Source organism: Seriola lalandi, unplaced genomic scaffold (assembly GCF_002814215.2).
Source record: "Seriola lalandi dorsalis isolate HSWRI2012SDOR001 ecotype SW California unplaced genomic scaffold, Sedor1 jcf7180002054566, whole genome shotgun sequence".
NCBI classification, from domain to species: Eukaryota; Metazoa; Chordata; class Actinopteri; order Carangiformes; family Carangidae; genus Seriola; species Seriola lalandi.
The window spans coordinates 108,741-131,600 of record NW_019525119.1 but is presented as its reverse complement, the minus strand read 5'-3'; the positions used below and the strand labels follow the sequence as shown (position 1 = coordinate 131,600).

Sequence of the window (22,860 nt, the reverse complement as noted above, 5' to 3'; positions counted from 1 at the left end):
CACAGTTGTGCTTTTACACAATTGCAGGCTTACAAACCACAATGCCCCTTGTCTGAAAGGTTCTTTGTAATGTATTATTAAATGTAATATATTATAAAAATGTATTGATATAGAAAATATGTCATAATGAGAATCCATCCACAGATTTGAGCAGGTAAACTAAGACAAATAATACAGAGATTTCTTTTGATAATTTTATTTCCTGGGTAATAGTTAGTGTGTCATCCCACTAAAAATGATCTTGGTAAAAAAAGATTTCATATTTACTCTGAAAAATAAACATGGAAGCGAGAATGAAAATGTATAAAAATTACCTGATTTATCAACACACACTGAGCACTGCGTCAGAGGAACCTGCATCTGAAATGTATTGTCTGAGAAAAGAAGGCGTAAAATCTGCATCATCGTATCATACATAGATAGATAGATGTTTTATTTATCCCCTAGGGGAAATTCATGTGTCCATTAGTTCATTGTTCATAATATTAAAACAGTTCATAATAAATAAACAATAATAATTAAATAGTCCACTTCCTTTGGCTGAGGTGTTGTATAGCCTGATGGCAGTGGGAACAAACGACCTCCTTGGTATTGTCCAAGATGACCTCCAGTTTTACATGCGTCTCTCCACAACAGTCCTGAGTGAGTCCAGACTCCTGCCAAGCACAGACCCAGCTTGTGCAGTCTCTTTGTGTTCGTGTCGGACGTGCCGCTGCCCCAGCAGACTGCAGCATAAAAAATTCAAATTAAGTACAAATCTTAACAGAATTATAAGAAAATTGGCTGCATTGCTGTGCATTTCCATCCACTATGGTTATGTAGAATTTAGGAGATATGTGTATCGACATGTACAGACGAAGGCACTAATTCTCCGGTCGGGTGACATTAAACCTTTGCAGAAGAATTGAAAATTGTTTCCCCTTCTGCCTTAAGCAACTGCATTATGCAGGTTGTTGTCAGCGTGTGCGAGAACACCTGCTCACCTACTGTAGGCTGTAACATTCCCTAGTGTAATATCTCAGTGTTTGTCATACCCCTCACCACCTGTTGCTCATGGGCTGCTCTGCTATAGAAAGATCTTTTTTTGCATCTAGTGTAACCTCGTGTAGACTGAAGCATTCCCTCCTTATTTCTGTCACAGTACAGCACCTGCTCTGATGAGAAGTCTCTGACAGAACTATAACCTGTTTTGGGTCTAATACCACTACTGATTAAATTAGTTATTTTTTTGCTTGCTGATTTCTGACAGCAGAACCTGAAGTGCTTCTTCTTCTTTATGCTCTCGTATGGCATTTTTATGAATCAAACCTTTCCCATAAAATGAAGCAGAACAGGTAGACTTAAGTTAGTGTTATACTTTCACTATCCACAAGTACGTGAGGGTCACATGTAAATTTCGTCATCAGAGAGCGCACTTGAAGCTCTGCGCAGACGTCTGTGTAGCCTCCATTTTATAGTGAGTCCACGCCAGTCCCCACAGACAGTACTTCAGGGGCACCACCTGTGCATGCACTGGACTAGAAGCTGTCTGCAGCTGTCTGTGTGTGCGTCCGCAAGTGTGTATAATTGAGGCTTTGCATGGCAATTTTAAGGGAGTTGATTATGCTAATGATCAAATCTCACTGCAGCACATTTTTTCAGCGGCAGCAGGCAAAATAAATAAATGTAAATAAGCAACTCCTTGCTAACAACTTTGCCATTATCATCTTAATTGGTGATGCTATTTTAATGTCCTGCTCACAACATGTTTCTGCTGCCCCCAAGTGGCAAAAATATGTTATGTTATCTACTGCTATGACAACAGTCTTTTTAGGTTGCATCAAAAATCAAGATCAAAATTAACATTTTAAAATATAATTTACTCCCACGCAGAGGCTTATGAAAATTAAAATAAAGCGTTGTCCTCTTGTGAGCCATAGTCACTGCCTCTATGTCTGTTTTCCTGTGTTTTTAGTGGAAGAAGTAGAACTATCCAATAATTCAGTTTCATACATAGAAACATTATTTTGAGTAGGTTAAATGTTTTTACCACTCTCCTATCCAGGTAATCTTCTTGCTTCCATTAATCTTGTGACCACTTGGACGGTCCCAACTTCTAGTTTGAGAACCGCAGATCTAAAACTTCAAATGAAGATGAGCAAAACAAAAAAGCAAAAGTCCCATGGCCATTGGAAAATACAGCAAAGTATACAATAGCACACATGTAAATTAATTACCTTGCAACCCTGGGTTTTCTCAGTTTTTCTCAATTTTCTGCATTTTGTCCTTTCTGTACATTGGTAGAGAAATGTATTTATCTGGCATCATTTAGCTCAGAGTTTGGTCAGATGTAGCTTTTCTCCTACTGGCTGGCTGACTGTCTCAATAGGAAATGTATGATGCACTTTGTCACCCTCATGAGAGTGAGTCATTCACGGCACAACTAAAAACAAATACAAAGTTCAGTGGTCTAAGAATAGACTGACTAAAGAAGCTTCTGACTTCCCCAAAGAAAATACCAACAATATATGATACAGAATATTTCAAGCTAATTACATCTATTCCTTAAACAGAGTTTTTTATGAACCACATTTATAGAGGCAATGTAAACATGTAAGATATCTTACCTTTTTAACTACTGTTTAGTGTGTACTCCTTAAAAAAAGTAACCTTTTTCACATACTGTATGAATGTGAAGTTGATACTGGGATCTTTAAATGGTTTTCACCGATAGCATTATGATGCATTGTGCTTTAAATTGAGATTTGTAGCTTGAGGCTGATAACAAAAGTATCATCTATCAAACCACCATAAATGCCTTTACATACAGTAGCAATCATACATTATACAGAATTGTATTCATACTGGAACAGTTTCTCATAAATCATCAAGAGAGTTGCATTTAGCTCTTAATGTGACATGTATTCAATTTGCCTGAGTGGCACCAGAATTCATAATATTTAACAGCTAGCGTAGTAGTTATCTTAGACTCTCCAGACAGAGCTGAACCTCTTCAGAAGTTGGCAGATGAATTACAATGTGAAGCACTGTGGATGTGTGTACACAGAGACCAAAAAAACCCTCGTCTCAAAGGAATTTTTACCCATCTGTTCTTTCTTTAGCTTAAACAAAATGAAAATTAATCCTGCTGATGACTGAAGAACAATGAGCATATATGTTTGCTTAACGGAACGGCTTTGCTCTTTATTGCAAGATGGCAAATACACAGATAGCCAGCAAACAGTGAAATAACACAGGACTATTCTTATGAGATACTGTCATTTTTTTGTGTGCTACATTTAGCATGAAGCAGTCTTTGCATCATCTAAAGATCCTTCATGTAAAAGCAGCCATACAGGAGTATGTGTTCTGGTAATATGGCAGACACAGCAGCATCGCTCTCACTGCAGTGCAGTAGAGATTACCCATGTATCCTCTGTAGTTACTGTACACTGCAGGGTCTGTTGCTGTGTGCCATAGTGATCGCACATCTGCGGCATGACCATGCGATGTGATCATGTGATCATAGATGCAGGGGTGGTATGGAGCCTTGGCCTCCCCTGAAAAGTACACATGCTCCTGCGGAGAAACCCCCATGGCCTTGGCACAAATTCCCATGAAGACATCATCGATGTAGATGGAGGAGTTCAGCACCAGAGTCGCGTGGTAGATCTTAGCGGCCACATCACCTGAAACCACGTACCCTGCTCCGGCAGTGTAGTCTGGGTAGGAAGGCCAGGGGTACAGATCATAGGGAACGTGATACTTGCTGTTCTTACGGCGAACTGGAGGGGCTCCTCTGTGTACATGCCCCACCCACACGTCTTTAGCCCCTGATTGGCTACTCTCGAGCTGCCGCAGGTATTTCACCAAATTGGGCATGTGGACGAAGATGTCATCATCTGCGGACATGAGGAAGCGTGACTGAGGACAGTATTCGTGGCCCCAGTGGAACTGCAAGATCAGTTTGGCAGTCAGGTTGTGAAAAGAGTCCACAAAGTTCTGCTGGATCAGGTCTCCATAGTTCTGGTCCTCTTGCTGCAGTGCAGTCTGCACTCTGGCCCTCCGCTTGACATCGTGGTGCATGCCGAGGGCAAACAACACCCTCATGCTTGCCCCCAGTTCTGACCAAATAAAGCTCTCGTTTCCCCATGTGTCCCTGATGGCCTGGCGCCGCTCAAAGTTCTCTGGCGATGATTTCACAAACAGAAGCAGGAGGACATCATCCCAGCTTTTTCCATCTCCACCACTACCTCCACATTTACCTGGGTGGTTGATTATGTATGAATAGTTCCATAACCGATCACCCACACTGTCAGAACCATCTTTTCTGTGGTGATGTTTGGAAGTGATGTTGAAGGAAGAATTGAGAAAGTCATATCTGTTGACCATGTAGCGATATGTATAGGATCTCATGTGGCTGACCACGTGGTGGTCCAGCTCCTCCCAACACACCATCACCATACACAGCACCAGGCCTGTGGTCAGAAGCTGCACGCACTGGCACTTGCGGATACGACGGAAGTTCATGAACATCGCGACTGAAGACTGATTGCTGGCTGGACTTCTGATCTCCTGGAGCTGTATCTCCCCCTGTCTTATGTTCTTTTTCTAATAGTAGAGTATGTTATTTCATCTCTGCCTCTTTTCACTCTGAAGTGTGACTTCTCATTTGACTCTCACTCTCACTAATCACCTTTCAGTCTCTAGCGCACCTCTCATCTATCTAATTGTCTTCCTTCTCATCCTTCACTTTATCTTCTTATGTCTGTCTCGCCTCGTACATATCCTCCGTCTTTCCTCCCTCTCCTGTCCTTGCAGCTGGCTTCTCTTTTTGATGCTGTCGAGTCCGGTAGTCACTGAACTGGCTCCACTGTCTGATGCAAAAGCTCTGTTCCCTCATAGCAAGCAGATAACCCACATCCTTTTTCTTCTTCCTGTCCTGAGACTTCGGAGTGAGTTTCACCCCTCTCCCCACTTACTTGTCGCGCCTCCTCTGTGGTTATTGTAACGTCAGCATGCTAAAGGAATCCCATGGCACCTGGAAAAGAAAAGAAAAACGATCAAGATCACTCTCAGATAGATGAGATTTTGCATGCTTGGTCTACACATGGAGGAGGGAGTACACTAGCCCTGAGATGATTTGTTGATTCATTTATCAAATGAATCGCAAAGTAACTGTTCAAGTTATTCAGCTCATAAAAAATATTTTCCAGTTTTTTCTAGCTCTGTTCCAGCTTTTCCCTTGTGTTGTATCAGTGTAAATGAAACATCTTTGTGTCTCAACCTGTTGGTCAGACAAGATGTGTGAAGATGTCTGCTTGGGATTGGGGAAGAAATGTCAGGGAATATTTTCTCATTCGACTAAGCAATCTATTAACTCCATTAACATCACATTCATGTACAATTTTTCTAGTTTAGAAACCACACGTACACACACACACACACACACACACACACACACACACAAAATCTTGGATGTAGTTATCTTTGTTATCTTCTCTATTCATTGTTTACAGAGCAAGAGAATATTTTTCTACACGACATCCAGGGTATAAGTTGCTCAGAGGTTTAAGACACAAACTACAAAAACACATTGTTGCTAGAGCAAATCTGTCCAGAGATCTATGTTGCAGCATCACTCTTTCCCTCTTTCTCCTGGTGTTTCTTCTTGACTCTACCTTGAACTTATCAAGTTAACAAAATGCAAAAAAATCTCATCTCTGGCTTTGGGTGAGAAAAAAGGAAGACTTTGTACTGCCTGGACTTACCAAGACCCTAATATTCATTTTAAAGGGTATCACACCTTGAATAAATGTACTACTGTACTTGTACTATTCTGGTGTGTTTTGCAACGATGTGAGTGACCACTGTTGTGTTCGATCTAACTCCTCCATTAAGCAGCCTGTTCGCATCAGTTATAAATAAATTCTAAAAAATTTCAACACTCAAGCCTTCTTGCATGATCTGTCCAAGGTTGAATGGTTCAGAATCAACCTGATCTGTTTTACGATCTGTTTTACGATCTGTTTAGTGCTGTAGTTAACAAGCATGCCCCTGTCAAGAAAATGAGAACCAAAAAAAATGCCTCTGTCCCTGGTTTGACCGTGTGATTGCAGTGCTCGCTCAACGGAAAAACTCTGCCTGGCGTAAGGTGCGGCTGTCTAGATCCCCTTCAGACTGGCTGGTGTTTAGGCAAATTAGAAACAAGGAAACACAAGCTGTTCGAAAGACCAAAGCTGGTTACTACAAAGAACAATTCAATCTTTGTGGCTGTGATCCAAAGAGGTTCTGGAAAACTGTGAGTGATCTGGAAAATAAACCCTCTTCTCAGCTGCCTTTGTTGCTCAATGTGGGTGATAATATAGTTTCCGACAAATAACGAATGGCGAACATTTTTAATCAACATTTTGTAAAGTCTGGATCTACTTACGAGTCCGATTACCCCTCTTATGGGCCCCCCTCTCCAAATCCACCTGGAGATTCTTATAATACTCCATCGAGGCCCTTCACCCCCCTACATAGACTCACCTTACAGGCTGTCTTGGAGGATGAAGTCCTGAATGAGCTGCTTTGGCTGGACCCTTATTTTTTTAAGATTGCAGCCCCAATCCTTGCAGGTCCCATTTCTGATATATTTAATCTGTCTCTCCGTTCATGTTCATAGGCTGGCCAGCATTGGGGTCTCTCATCATTAGGGTGCAATATGTAAAGTCAGAACAGTTCCTTTCTCAGCCTCCAGTTACTAAAGGTGTCCCTCAGCTCTCGATTCTTGGCCCTACCCTTTTTACAGTCCCTTATGCAGTTGGTCCCTCCCCAGATGCAGTACTCATTTCACTCCAGGACAGCGTCCACAGGGTCCAACAGGCTTCCTCCACCTTAAACCTCCAGCTTAACACTTCCAAGACTAAGGTCATGTGTTTGGTTAGGAAGGGTTCGGTGCCCCCCTCCACCACTGAATATTACTACTACTCTTGGTGGGGCTGTTCTAGACCAAGTTACTGAATATAAATACTTGGGTATCTGTCTAGACAGCAATCTGTCTTTCTCACATCACATTAGCAGGTTACAGTCTAAAGTCAAATTAAAATTAGGCTTTTCATACAGAACTCCCCCTTTTCCTCAAGAGGCTCTTGCCTTTTGCCAGGCTGCCATTGTAAATAATATTTGTTTTTAATGTCTTGCCTGGCTAAATAAAGGTTAAACCCCCCCCCCCCCAAAAAAAACAAAAAAACAACACATTTTAGGATTTGTGGATAGGACTACTGTGTCCACCCCTCTCAGCTGGGCAACATAATGCAAGCAGCCATCACCTATTTAAAGAGGCTACTCCAGTCTACAAGTATTGTGTCTTCCCAAATAAAGTAGCTTTATGGAGTGGAGCTTTAAATTGGCCAGATTATCCTCTCACAGGGCAACTGTGTTAGCAAATCAAGGATTCCAAAAGATGGAGGAAGCATTTGTGAGATTTGTAGTTTGAGGCTGATAACAAAACTGTATCGTCTAGCAAACCTCCATAACTGCCTTTACATAAAGTAGCATTCATACATTATACAGATGTGTATTCATATTTGAACAAACTCACATTAATCATCTAGAGTTGCATTTAGCTCTTAATGTGACATGTATTCAGAGCATGAAATTAACTTTGTCAATTGCCTGAGTGGCACCAGAATTCATAATATTTAACAGCTAGTGTAGTAGTTATCTTAGACTCTCCAGGGAGAGCTGAACCTCTTCAGAAGTTGGCAGGTGAATAAAAATGTGAAGCACAGTGTATGTGTGTGCACAGAGACTCAAATGTCGGCAGAACGGGGGACGGTTTTTATCCATCTTTTTTCTCCTCAGCTTAAACAAAATGAAAACCGATCCTGCTGATGACGGAAGAACAACTAAGCATATGTGTTCGCTTAACAGGACGGCTTTGACCTTTATGACAATACAAATACATAGTATAGCCAGCAAACAGTGAAATATAACATGAAAGAGAAAAATATGGCTGTTTATGCGAGGTCATTTTTTTGTGTAGTACATTTAGCATGACACAGTCCTTACATCATCTAAAGACTACGCCTAGCTGAACACAATACTAACTTGAGGTCTAGCAGTACAGTTGAAAATAAAAGAGTTTCCCATCACACAGACTTGTGAAAGACTAACTGAGACCTTTACATCACACATTCAGAAAGAAAATGTAGACAAAAATGTGGTCAGTGGTCAGTCAGTCTAGCAACTAGTCTCCAACAAACTAAAAATAATCATAAACTACACTGTTCAGGGGTCAAACTCTGTTCAGGTGAATCCTCTAGCACTAACAGTGCTGAACAGAGCATATTGTTTTATCAGCTGTGTCACTTGCATGTGACTGTTCATACAGTGCTAGTGAAGGAAATGGGGAATAGAGACATAGACATGTCGCCTACTTCTCTATTCCCCATTTCCTTTGTAATCTTTGAGTCTAATCTTTAACCTTCCTTTCTACAATTGTCGGTCAGAACATTAGAAACAACTCCTATACGAAGATAGTGAAGGGTCAAGTGTATTGAACTCCTACCCAGTCCAGTCCGGGTGCTCAGTTCAGTTGTAGTTTTCTGGCCTGATTAGTTGTGCAGGAAAGTTTTTGTGTGTTTGGTGGTGAGAGCCTTGTGCCAGGCTGAAATATTGAAATTCAAATTTCATACAGCTTAATTATAACTCGCATAATTAACAGTGCCTTAACAAGCTGTAAGACTGAAAGGTTTGTCAACAACTTTCATTGGCAAATTTACTCGACTGTAGCTAATTCATTCTGTGAGTTGGCCTTACAACAAAAATGAAACTCTTGGTTGTTCTTTGGTTAATATACTTACAGAAACATCACTCTGTAAACCTTTGAAGTCTGAAGACATGGGAAATAGGCCGTGTTTGTGCCTGTCAATAGTAGAAGTTGGCTTGTTAGTTACCGAGATAAATGACAGTCAGTTGATGGATGTCAAAATCTCCCGTTTTGAAGCTTATTTGCTATGTTTTGTTATGATGATGGAGCAGGCTCCGTGGCCCACTGTGGTTCAGGTCATCTGTCGCCCACCTGCTTGCCATTTACTGTATGTGTTTGTATCTTTATTATTTACTTTACTTTACTTGAATACTTTACTTTTATACTTTATATGAATAACAAAGTAAAAAAAAAAAGTAGAGATTTGGCAAAACAGGTCAGAGACAAGACGTTCAAACCCAGAAAAATCCAAATGCCTCAAATAGTTGTGCATCAAGCAGCAGTAACTGTGCAGGCGACAGACGGGAGGAGCAGAAGAGCAGAGTGGGTTCAGGACCACAGCTCCCAGTGAGACCAGTTCAAACACCAACATAAGCAGCAGGCAGAAGAAGACTGGAATCTAGTCTGGCTTTATTTTGGCAGGATAATGTTGTGTAGCTTTGTTTTCCGCTCCGGTTTCATCAGAAACTGTAATACACTAATTAAAGGGCTCAACGTCTGTGTGATTCATTCAGACCTACATATTCTTATTACAGAAAAATCGAATGACGTAAGAAAAGCCACTAAAATTCAAATGTCTGCTGCTATATTTACTGTTGTACCATCCAATTTAAATTCTTATCTCTACCTCTGTACAAAGTTGTTGTCATGGAATTATCGTTATCTTTCATTTATAAAAAATTCACCTAACACCATTGAATAATGTCAAGAATGACATTAGATGAATAGCATAATAAATGCGGTCTAAACTGGTCCATTTTTTTGAAAGGGGGTTAGACAAATAAACTTTGAATTTAAATGATAATCTACTGTGACTTTTCTGTGATGAAGTTGTTTACAAAAAATTACCCTGGGAGGACGTCAACAACTTGCACCTGCAAGTGTAATGTGTAATTATGTTTGATATAAAGATATCTTGGTATCAATGGAGCATTTTCCTGATATGGTTCAGCCCTAAGTGAGAATAAAACAGGGAAGGGGGTAGATAGAAACAGAATGCCCCCCCCGCCCAAACACAAAAATAACCATTGTATATTGTAAACACCCCCAAACTGCCTGTCCACCATGTTGACCAATTGCCTTTAACTCTGCGGAGGACACTGTGAATGTAAGTGCTGACCTAGCACAAAGAGTTATAATAGAGGGGCTTTAGTCTAACAGAGGCCCTGAGCAGAGAAGCTGCCGACGTGTGTGCAATGCTGCCACATAATAGGCTGAACACATATTTCCCCAGCAGCATATTTTGACTGAACACTGGGGTCAACCAACAATAGAGAGCTCTTACAACACATGGCCAAGCCTTAACAGTAGTAGTCTTGTGACTAAACATGATGACCCATCAAGTAGTAATCTGTACATTTTAATTTATGACTCTGACAGTTGTACTATTTGTTTTGATTTTTTTTTTAGGGGAAAACTGTTTATCACAGGAACTGAGTCATTTCGAGTCTCCTGTCACTCTAAATATATGTAGGTTTTAAGCAATCAATTGTTGGGTTTGTAACATACATAAGAAGCGCTGTCAAACCACAATGTAAATAGAGAATAAAAGAGGAAACGGACGAAAAATCATTTTCACCCTGATCACAGTGTCAACAAAGCTCTCCTTGAGGCGTACAAAAGAATTTGGATTGATCAACCTTAATAGAATGAAATAAATCAGCAGAAGCATGATTCCAGATTTCTATAGCACAGATAGGCTTCAAGCATAAGTACTAAAACCTGTTGAACATCAAATAACATACTGTATGTTTCATAAAATGTCATTACGACGCCATGGGTGTGGAAAAATTAAATCTCAAACATAGTAAACAGGATAAGCAGTAGTGGAAAGTAACTATGTGCATTTATTCAAGTACAAATTGTCCACTTTTTTGTTACTTTTGCTTTATTTTCCATTTCATGTTAGTTTATACTTCTATATTGTGCTTTTTATTCCGCTATATTTTTCTGACAGCCACTTATCCCCAGCTCAAACTGTCACAACTTTAAAATCAGCAATAATAATCAAATATTATGCAACATAACACTGACAAGTGCCATTCTGTTGTATATCAAGTCATTTTACTTTTGCTGTTAATACTTCTGTACGTTTACTCAAGTAACAGCGCACTGTACAAAAAGAAATTATTTGATCAGATCATATGAACGAGATGTGGTTGCAAAGAGCATTATGAGAGAAACTTTGAAAACTTTGTCCACCTGTCAATGTAACTAACGTTAAGTCAGCGGTGAGAGAAGTATATAATCAGCATTCAGATGCTTGACATAAGTAAAGGGAGTGATGGTGTTCCATCACTGTGTATAAGTGTTTTTAATTCATTTCTCAAAACTAAATTGGAAAGACTTTTACGTTAACTTCTTTGGTGGAGGCAGTAGAAATATAACATAAGTACCAGAATTGAGTGAAACAAAGTGAACGTTCCCAGTTGTCCATGGCAAAGTGATTGTTACAAGCCGAAATAAATTTACACCACTGTGCAGCCTAATCCATACATTACAATAATACTGTCACATCCTCAGTGATGTCTGCAGGGAATACAGCAGAACCTTGCACATTGAACATTGCCCCCCCAATGAGTTTGGCACCCTATGTGATCAGGACATGAATAAAACAATTTCAATCAGTTTGTCTAGGTTTGTACAAACTAAATACGAACTTTTTGCTCAAATAATTTCTCAGAAAATAATAGTAAAATTTTAAGCATAGGCCTATGATATCAGCAGCCCACTAATACCCAAATGTCTCCAAAGTGTTCTCATTTGTTTGTAGATCATTTGTGCACATTTGTCTAAGCAAAACAAACATCTGTGCCTCTTTATTTCCAAACCTATCACATTTTATTTATGCACAAGCAAATGGAAATGGTTCTGGTCATATCCTCCATCATACGAAGACGTACAAATTTAAATTAAACCTGTGCAACTTTATCCGCTGGAATTACCTTGTTAGTCAAACTATATTAGAATTTTCAGATGAGTCTGAATGACTGGCTCATGCAATTCATTTATCTATTTCTATTTAAGTTCAATAAAAATGGTGAAAGTAAATTTCTATGTTGAGGCGTTTCATTGTTTGACATTCATGACTACAGATATCTGCGCCTGTGACAAAGCACCCAGTAAATTAATACACATGACAAGGTGAACATGAATAACCTTATCTACAACGATTCTATGGTCATTTCAAGGTACTCCTCCAGCAATGCGCGTAATGTTTGTGAATGCATACACTATGGCGCCACTGCTGAGAAAAAATGCTAAGGGAAACACTACACCGTAATAAAGATTGGCCTCCATGTTTTATACAAGTTAAAAACAGCTGTTCTCAGCTTTGTGACAATGTCTTCACCAGCTGATTCAAGCTGTTTGTAATTTGTTTATGTAGATTGAGAAGCAGCAAAATTTTCTTGACTGTCCTTGAAAGCAGGTGCCACAGTTGGGCTGCCACACTGACTGCTTAGATCCTACCATCTCAAGCAGCCCAAGGCATGAACAGGAATAAAATCACTAAAATGTTCTATTTTCTATTCTCTTCTAACATTCCATGAATAGAAATTTGAAAAAAGAAAAATGCAAATCTTAATAATATATTTGACAAATTAAAAACATGTTGAAAATTTCAATTCAGTTTTTCAGTTTTCATTATCTATATTGGAAAATGAACTGATACATGGACTAAAAACTACTGGTTCATTTTCTTGTGGTCGCTTGTAGGGACTCAAGGTTTGTTCTCTGCAAGTGTATTCTGAGTGGTTTGTTTCATCCTTTTACTTTCAGATGGCCAGAAGAGAACAATAGCAGCTTAACTCATGTTGCACCGAATCATTAAAGTAGAGCGGGTTAAAATTTGAGACTCTTTGCCAAGAGGTGCAGTGTCATTCATTAGAGTGAGAACATAATCTAAGGTGCACACATTAATGGACATCAGTGCTCAGGTGCTGATGTTTGACACCAGGTATTTCGTAACGCTTGAAAGGCCGAGACTGCCCACCATTTGCATCACACATCTCACTGAAACTGGTTTTCGGAACAAGTCTCTAAACAGCAGGCAAACAGCACCAATAGGCTATAACCAAAGTCTGTGTCACCTCTTTACATGCTTCTCTTGTAAATGAGCTGTTTTGAATGTAAGCAAATGTTCCAATGTGGGTTGGAGCAGGGAGAACAGATAACATGAGATAACATCATGGATTGTAAGATAATTAGTTTGACATAGTTATGGTTCTCTACATAATGGGTGCTCTTCGCCATGAGGGTGAAATATTACAGGAATGCAGAACATTTCTGTTATTTAGGTTGTGGTCACATGTTGATTCAGTGTGAGTTCAATCGTACGGTCTGTTGGCCCTGATAACTGGTAACTGACCTGGTAAGCAGGATATAAAAAAAAAAAATTCTGGTTTAGTACAACATTATTTTTCTTTGCCAAGAAACGCAAGCAGTCAGGCAATCAGCCAGTTGTCCAGATTATCTAAAGAACTTTACGTGTCGGTGAAACTGACAGTGAGTGCACCTGAAATATCAATAATAATCCCTCATTGAACAGGAAACCAAACTGTGTGGGTTCGGCTTCATTTCTGCTTGTGTTTCTATAATTTTAACAAATTAACACCGGTGAATAAAAAGTATAGAAATAAGGCCCAAGTTGTAGTAAACTGATTTTGTCTTATTCACAATCTGCATATTTTTGGACCAAGTCAATCGAACAATCAGTAATGCTGGTGTGCGCTGATTTTGGAATAATTGTCCTTTGGTTAAAAGGTCAAATAAACAGGTATTTCCTTATTTTTGCATCTTAGGCTGGCTTCAGACTACCTTAAGGGTTACCACAGGTCACAGAAGCTACCAAAGCAGCCAGTTCATAATGAAGACAAAAGTGTCATATCATAAACATCATAGTGAACATTGCTGGTTATAAATGCTGGCACGTGCCATGTGCAGTGAAGTAGACAACGTTTGTACAAATGTGGATGTAGCATTAATTTACAACTGTTTTTGTTTGTAGGTAGAACTTCTATTTAGTGTGAAGTCAAATCCAGTTGCATAATATTATAACTTTGGCTTTTGACTGACACACAGAGAGACCAGAGGAAGACAAGAGAAGAGAGATTGAAAGACTCTCCTCACATCATCATCTGAGATACTTTTATAAAACAACACTGTGTGTTTGTCCTCTAAACCTTATCCTAACTGTTAAAGTTTTTTGACTGTGACCTGCAGTAACACTATTATATGTTAGAGCAGTGTGGAAACTTGGCTCTTTGTTGTGGGAACCAGATTTCAGCATAAAACACAAAAACCATCAGTGCATCCCTGAAAGCAAGAAATTATTTCACTCTCAATTACTCTCAGTATCGATAAAGTTTAGCTGTAATCCAAACCCTAATATTTTCTGACAGACACCTGTTATGACTTATGCTGCTGCTGGTGATGGCAACACACACCATGTTCCATGAAATGACTATCAATTAAGCCCCACTACAAATTGAACCCTTAGTCAAACTTAAAAAGAATAAATGAAAGGTTATAAAACAACATTTAGACCACTGAAAACAAACTCAACAGGGAAAACAAAGAACATATTTCAAACATACTCACGCTGAATCTCATCATGTCTTTGAGTATGAAATGAACATAAATACTTTCAAATTAATCATTAACGAGAACTACTTTTTATGACTGTGTCCTGTGCTTTTACAATCTGTTGGCCATATTCCCTTGTTAACATATCCTGCCGATTCTGAACCTGGTTCAGCTCTTTAACCTTTCTGGGATACTCCTGTAAACTCTGAATCTGGCCAGCGACATCCCAACAGAGACATGGTGAAAAGGTGCTACGACTCTCGTATTATTTACTCATCTGACTTCATCAACATGTCACATCCAACTCGTTTTTTTCCCATGTCTTACCTCTCTAACTCTGTCAGTCTGCTACTGCAAGCTGACGCCTTTAGCCTTGAACATTTGAAGGTATTACAGATTTCATTTAGAGCAACATCTTTCAGCACACAAACACACACATACACCCTGTGTTTCTCACTTACCGGGCTGTTTATTTTGAGTACAGATAAATCCTCCTCCTCTCCTCTCCTCTCCTCTGCTCAGCTCCTGTGAACTCACTCTCTCTTTGTATCTGTCTACCTGCGAGACACACTTTTTCTGCCTCACACTTTCCAACTGCTTTTTTTCTTTCTTTTGCCCTCTGCTTTCTGCCACTTCGTCAGACCTTCCTCTTCTCTTTCCTCTCGTCCTCTTTTTCCTGTCGGTACAGTAGTTCATTTGAAGGGCGCTTTAAATGTCTTCTCTGATTGCCCTGAAAGTCCCTGTCTGAGAGCCTGTGTAGAGAAACACGCTGTGTGCTGGAGTGGGTGGGCACTTGTTTTGAAGTGGGAGGAACCACTGGTCAGCAAGGGGAGACCTCTTTACCTCCCCTTTACTTTATCCCACCTTCCTCTATATTGTGCTTCACAGAAATGTGTCTGTATTTTTTGTATTTTAGTTTCATGTTTCAGTTTTATGTTTCTGATGAATGAATGAATGAATGAATGAGGAAGTTAGTAACTTCCCCACAGGCACATTTGAATGCATCACCATCCAGGAAATGCAGTCCCAAGTATGATTCCCCAAATTAAAAAGTCAGCCATTACTGGCCATCAAACTATATCTAACCATCCTGCAGGAGCTGACATTGGCACTCAGCAGGACTTAAGGATTAACAGTCGTTGAAAATTTGTGCAAACTTTGGCAAACTTCTGAATAGATAATAGATACTCCCAAAGCAGTGACAACTGTAGGGGGGTTGAATTTTTATATAACTCACTCGTTTAAATTTCATTCAGGCCTAAAGTTATGCATAGTTGAGGGTGAGCTGCTTTGAGTGATAGGTGTGTGATCGTATGCTCACCACTGCAGAGGATTTCTGACGCTCTGTTAGAGTGACTGTTGGGTTCTTGGTCACACCCCTGACCAAGGCCCTTCCTGCCCTGTTACTCAGCTTGGCTGAACAGTCAACTTACTGGTGGTTACAAAATTCTTCAATAATTTCACAATTATTTAGGTCACTGTGCTGGGAGCTTGATAACAAGTGAGCTTGTTAGCCTGTTAGTCTATTAGCTTGTTAGCATGCGCATTAAATACAGAATTACAGCGTGGTTTGGTTACTGAACAGTGCAACTAAAAAGCAGGTTTGAAGGTAATAGAAACAAACGAACACACGCCCATACAAGCATGCAGTCATGAAACAAGCAACAATAATCTTTTGTAGACTCTCAACATGCACTCTTCTCTGAATACAAACCACTGCCAAAGTGCAAATCAAATCACTCAAAGTAATTGTTTGTTATGCCGAACCCTGATGCTAAGTGCTAAGATGCTAAGCTAAATAATGCAGTGGAGCAGTGAATGACGTGCCTGTATACACAGGACTTAGCAGTTTTATTCTTAATGTTTCTTTGTAAACATTTGTGTTGTCTGCATCAAATATCAAACTCTCTAGTATTGTCAAGTGCTTACTATGTTTCTGTGGTGTTTTTATGTAAAGCAACAGACTGTAGCACTGAGCCCAAGACAAATTTCCCCTCAGGCACAATATAGTTTACTTTTTTACAAATGTTTATATGGGCATCTATTGACAGAGATCGGTCTTGGACATACGTGATTGGAGGATGAATGTGTTTTAAAGTACCAAACCGTAGCATTTGACTATGCTCAGTGATACAGACACATAGCAAAGCAGTACTCAATTTCAATGCTTAAGCCCAGTAGTGGAAGTTTACAGTTATACAAAAAGTTAATGTGGTGAAATGTTAGTGGCTCATCTAATTATTTATTTGCTTGTAACTATTTATTTTGGCAAAGAATATTTATTTAACATTTAGTAATATTCAGCAATATATAGAATGCGTGTCCTCAGTTACATCAGCTGATGCACACATCATGTGGAACCTAACCTAATTATGACTGTACATCAACAGGAGGATAAGTGTGTCTGTGTGCATGTGTAAAATTGCACAAATCAGTGCCAGCACTTCGGTTGTAAGCGATTTCTAAGATAGCAGCCATACACAGTTACACTGAGCACATAAGACTAGCCCATTGTGTCCCCATACTTGTGGACATTCTTAGTTATAATGAGGTTAGAAGAGCACTTCAGTTACAGTCTGGGATGTCCACTTACAGCACGAGGAGAAGTCTGTAGGTGCTCAACGCTCAAGCGTTTACAGACAGACAAACATTTCATCCAGTTCCTCTATGTGTGTGTGATGTGACAGATGGGAGCATCCGATGCGATTGCTTTGAGCTTTATTGACCTATAAAATTATAATGTACATCAAACTGCCTTTTAGCACGTTTCCATGGGACAAAAAGGACCATTATTGCCTGTACATATTTGTGTTGTCCAGGTATATTTTGTTTTATGGGTATAATAAAGGCTTTAAAACTAGTTTGACAAAAAAAAAAGTCTCAACTCAACCCACTTACAAGCTTTCTACAGAGCTTTCAACCGCATCTCATTCCATATGGTTGAAAACTCTGAAAACAGATGGTGGAATTGGAGCTTTTTTTTAACAATTTTATATAGTGTTGGGCTGTGTAATCTACAGCAGGGCATCATATTTTATCAGATCATCACTTCTTTTGTATGTAAAATGTTAATCTGTGAAGAAAACAGAAACGTGTCAGTTAAATGTCAGCGTAAGTAAAAAGCTGACTTCCTCCTGGTGAAAAGATTCCAGCAACACTGATTTAGTAACTTGTGACAATTGGATACGAAATTGCAGTTTCCTGAAGACACACACAGTGTTGATTGAAGTCCTTGCAACTGAACGTTAAGAAGCAACATAAAATAGTGGAAGGAGGGAGTGGTGAACATGGATGACTGACTCACTCTCACAGGAAAGTCCTGTACTTTGTTTTTAGCTTGTTTGTTGTAGCCTTTTATTATGATGATAACAGAAATTAGACTCTCCTTAAGAGTGAATAGGCTAAATTGCTAAAACTTCTATGTATAGATCAATTGGATTGAGTGTGAGAACAAAGAAGCTATTTTTACTACGTCTTCTCTTTCCACAGTGAATCGCTAGTTTCTGTGTAATCGTGTCTCTTTTGTCAATTGGGAGACAAATTCTGATGAAGTCTGATCTCACTGCACGTTCAAAACACCCATCAAACAATCCTCTCAAACAGCGTGTCATTACTGGTGGTTTCATGTTGCTGTCATTAGCTAAAGGGTCCAAATGGGCAGTTAAGCTAACAACAGCAGAACCACAGCATTGACTGACTCAGGAGGCAAAGTGCTGGTCTCATGTGACCAAAAAGCACTTCACTGACACATTTATTACTGGTTACTGATTTTGTTTGTGAGTTTGCAAAGAGCAACACTGGATAGATGAATAAATCAGTGGTTTAGGGAGGGTAATTCTGCTAGGGTTTCATTATGTGTTCTTTCTTTCCTCTTTTTATGCAGACACATCATGACAGAGCTGATTGAAACAGAGAGGCTATATGTGGAGGAACTGCAAAGCATAATGGAGGTATGTTATTTTAGCTGCTTATGAAGCCTGGTCTAATCTTTTACTTTTATGAGGGATCATTACACTATTACACCTATAATTTAGGGTTATAAAATGATCATACTCCACCTGACCATGACCTCCAGGGTTTGATATGTCCAATCAGTTTTTCTGTGAGATTACGCATGCAACAAAGATTAAAAAGCAAGACTGCATTGATTCTGATAACAATATATCTACCACGTGAAACATAGCATGGTCGTGTGTATTTATTTGTAATTCATTCTCATCACCCATAGGTGTTGATCAGTGGACTGAGTTTGACATTGCAGAGGGGCAGAGGTTAAGAATCTCTGTTTCTCTGGTTGAACTGATTAGTTATGATGTTTTGCTGATTCACCAGTTTATTTATGGCTAAATGTGATATCTTTTTCTTCTTCATCGTCTCATCTTTCTAAACCTCCTCCCCAGGGTTATTTTGCAGAGCTAGATAACTCAGAGCTCAGCCACCTCACCCCCCCGTCCCTGGAGAACAAAAGGGATGTGCTGTTCGGCAACCTGCCAGAGATATATGAATTTCACAACAGGTAGGTGGAATGCATTTTGTACATTGCCCTGCCATATACTTCCTGGAACACTATATCAATGACAGACAAAACAAGATAAAACCAGTCCGCACCGGATTGGAATAAAATGTAAGGCCAAGTCCAATATTTTCTCTCCTTTTATCTCTTTTTTGGTCTCCACCCACTTTAGAGAAATAATATCTGGCTATTTTGCTGCTAAATGTTCCACTATATTAACCAGCTAGTTGCTAATGTTGTGTGCTTTTGAAGAGCATCTCTATTGGGGGTTTCTGTTTACATTATATCTGAATTTATTGTTATGATGTAAGGTATGCAACGGGTTTCTCACTTGAAACTTTTTAACTTAAATAAAACACACTGTGTCTTTTAGCAAACTTTTCCATGTGGTGTTTTGATAGTTGACTAGTGGTGAACTTAAAAGTTCATGTCATTTTAAACCGGTGAAAAGACACATCTCAAGCCCCATTTCCATGCACAGTTGAAAAACAAATGTATTTGCTATTGATGCGTTGAAGAAAATACTAACTTTTGAAAAAAAATTGAACATGAAACTGGCTCTCCTTGACATTACTAGGTGACATATTTTGCACATTTACTTTAGGTTTGCACTCTGAGCGTGGCCGGGTCACTGAAAGGGCTCACTGCGCACAGGGATAGCGGCCCAAAAGGTCACAGGGCCACCTGGGCCAGAGCCTCTGAAGTAAAATACCATTTTTTTGTTAGAAAAAGTCACATAGTTTAGTTGAGAGACAGGATGTGTTTTTTGCTACTGATTCTGATCAGTGTTTTAGTATTGAATATCTGAAAACCAAAGTCAATCCAGTATTTCCTTTTGTTTATTTTTTTTCATTCATATTAGAGACCCCTGAGGCTACAGTAGTGTTTCATTAAGATACAGTAAGATTAGTATAGCAATTTAAATTAGGATCAGTTCTGCTTTAAGAAAACAGAATCTGCACGTCAGGACGGGGAGAGAGAGATCGATAGCACTGTGTGCGGTGGAGTGGAGCAGACTCCACGGTGGTTCTGTGAGAGCGTCATCTCCCTCACGTCTGCCTCCCCACCAAACTATGTCTGGAAAGCTCAGAGAAAAGAAGTTAAAATCCAGAAAAATCCAATTGTTTCAAATAGCTTTGCATCTAGCAGCAGGACCTCTGCAGACAGGAGCAGAGCAGCTGAGCGGGTTCAGGACCACAGCTCCCAGTGAGTCCAGTTTTACAGACGTGATAGGCAGAAGTCAACAGGAATCTAGTCTCAAGTCTTAGAAGTGTAATGTAAAAGTTTAGTTTTCTGCTCTTCTTTCATCATAAATTCCAATGCACTGATTAAATAAATAAGTTTAATGTACTGATTGTTCTATTTCATGTACTGTTCTCCTCTGTTTGCTACATGATTCATATAAAGTGTTACATGGGCCATATGTGATAGAGTGTCTCCAGATGGGTTCTGTTGGGCCAGCCCCAAGATAAAAGTCCAGGGCCAATATTTATTCCCACCCCGTCCCTACGCCCTTCTTATTATCATCCTTAATAGATAAGGGAGTGATGACAATGCAGTACATGCTTTGTATTCCACTGATATGGCCATGTAGTGTTTTAAACAGACTGGATGACATACAGCAGGTGATAGAATGCTCATTACAATCTCAAGATACATGAAACTTAATCTGGACTTGCCCTTCAAAGACTTAAGACTTGAATTAAACTTGAAAATATTGACTTGACTCACAATCCCTCCATGACTCTTGAGCACAATCTAATTTTACATCAATCCAGAAGCCACTTTGGAAAAATATGATGCCACTGCACGCTGTCATATATAAAGTATAACCTGTGTACGTTGACAGTTTTTACTAATTTCCTGCACCACCAAATAACTCTATGTGCTTGGTCAATTGCGGAAGATTTTCTGGTATCTTCCATTCACTCCCACTTCCTCTCAATCCACAATCCACTGTCTGCATTCCAGCTTCTCTGTTTGCTGAGGGCAAACACACACAGACACACACACACACACACACACACGTTGTCATAATGCATTCCCCTGGCCCCTTATCCTAACCTTACCCATCACAAATAAATGCCTAACCCTACCCCTACGTGACCCCTACCTGACACAAGTCCTCATTGATTAGCCTGCATGCATTCAGGTCCCCACTCACATATAAGAATAAGAACACACACATACACACCTATTGTTTTAGCGAGGTCTTGTATGAGAGGAACAGCAAATGAACAACATCAAGACGGTGCACTTGAAGTCATATGATCTCCCTGAGGACAAAGTGTTTTGTGAGCCTGGACCCACAGCTAAGAGCACTGATAATGTATCATAAACTCACAAAATGACATCATATAATTACATACAGCAGCTTTTTCATGTGGTGGTCATGTGTTTTGAGCAGTTCAATATCCATCCTGTTTGTGTAGTTCACATTTTAGAGAAGGAAGCACCTGTGTACTTGCTTGAACCTCGTTCCATGTGATCTATATAGTCATTCTTTCTATAACTGTGACTCAGTCAGGATGCAGCGTTGTTTCAAAGAAATGAGCTCTTTGTCTTTGTTGGAATTAGACACTAGTCATTCTATATCTTGCTTGACCTTTGCTTTGGTAGCAGTGTTGCGTATTTTTTCCATGATGATCACCGTGACTGCTGTCTGTGGATGAGGCCACACTGCTCAGTAATCAGTTGTAGTAATCCGTTTTGTTTTGGTTGTGTTTAAAAAGGAGGATGGAAGGAGGTCATCCAAGGTGAAAAACAAACTGACGTCTTAGAAAAGGAAAAATCCCAATTATCTAGTGATATTCATCTCCACTGGGTGTGTATGAGTTTAGTCTTTTCAAACTTTGACCTGAGGAATGTGAGGGGCCTCAGAAGTCCAGGCAGTTTGAGAGAGGAGGTGGTTTATGGTTACAGCCTTGCCAACGCAATCTCCTATACCAATTGGGTTGTCTAACCTCACATAATTCCCATCAAAGCTCCACCTACTAAGCCCCATGCCTTCAGTTACTGTCACTACTTCTGCCAGCCTTTCTATTCTAAGGCAGTCATATAAGCGGTTTACAGTGACAGATTAACCACCAGTAAGTATTTGATTTCAATGATGAGCGTCACTGGCACATTTTATCACCTGTAGCCGGCTGACATTTTAATGATTCCAGCTGACTTTTAATTGTTTGTTTGAAATGACGATGATGAATGTATAAGGATCTTAGATATGCAAGAAATACTGAGGCTGAGCTTTTTTTGTCTCAGGCAAAAAGTCAGCATCCTCACCAATGGTCTATGTAGGAGACATGGAAATAAAGACACAGACACAAGGCTCTTGAATTGCAGCGCGGAGCTCGTTAGTGCTTGTATTATTGTGCAGTATTATAAATAAAAATTTGATGGAAATGTTATTTGCTCTAATATATTCTTGTTTGGATGCTTACTTTAGAAAGAAAACAGGTTATGTTTAGGCTTTATTGTTTGGATTTACAAAAAATATATTTCACTTTTACAAAAGAAAAACCGAGGATGAAGACAAACTGAGGAGTTTGGGAATGTGCAAACTGAGAGTAAATATCACCAGATCAAATAAAGAGCAGGACAATAGTTCTTGGCGGCCTAAACCCTAATAAAGTATCATGCACAGTGGATGTTCCAGTCTAATTTTTCTAACATAACCTGTAATCCCAAAACATAATTTAGTTAGTCATGCCCCTTAGATTTGGAAGTTACACCAGGTTAATATTGTGATAGTTGTGAGAGCTACTGTACATATCATTCACATACTCAGCCTGTATTTAAGCAGACAGAC

At 39.5% G+C, this 22,860-nt stretch overlaps 2 protein-coding genes across 6 annotated transcripts in view; one reads left to right on the top strand and one right to left on the bottom strand.

The window, feature by feature from the left end:
• Positions 1–22,860, top strand: part of mcf2l2 (MCF.2 cell line derived transforming sequence-like 2) — a 109,268-nt gene that overhangs the window by 40,630 nt on the left and 45,778 nt on the right. For all 5 annotated transcript variants that reach the window (XM_023416526.2, XM_087176692.1, XM_087176693.1 and 2 more), the window contains exons 16-17: positions 18,423–18,489; positions 18,940–19,055. In XM_023416526.2, coding sequence (XP_023272294.1) covers positions 18,423–18,489; positions 18,940–19,055 — 183 coding nt within the window. The remainder of the gene's footprint in view (positions 1–18,422; positions 18,490–18,939; positions 19,056–22,860) is intronic.
• LOC111662612 (lactosylceramide 1,3-N-acetyl-beta-D-glucosaminyltransferase A-like) lies at positions 398–15,305 on the bottom strand. The gene is made up of 2 exons (XM_023416527.2): positions 15,001–15,305; positions 398–5,020 (listed from the first exon to the last, which is right to left on the bottom strand). Exon 2 carries the CDS (start codon positions 4,513–4,515, stop codon positions 3,316–3,318), a length of 1,200 nt encoding a protein of 399 aa, XP_023272295.1. The 5' UTR covers positions 4,516–5,020; positions 15,001–15,305; the 3' UTR covers positions 398–3,315.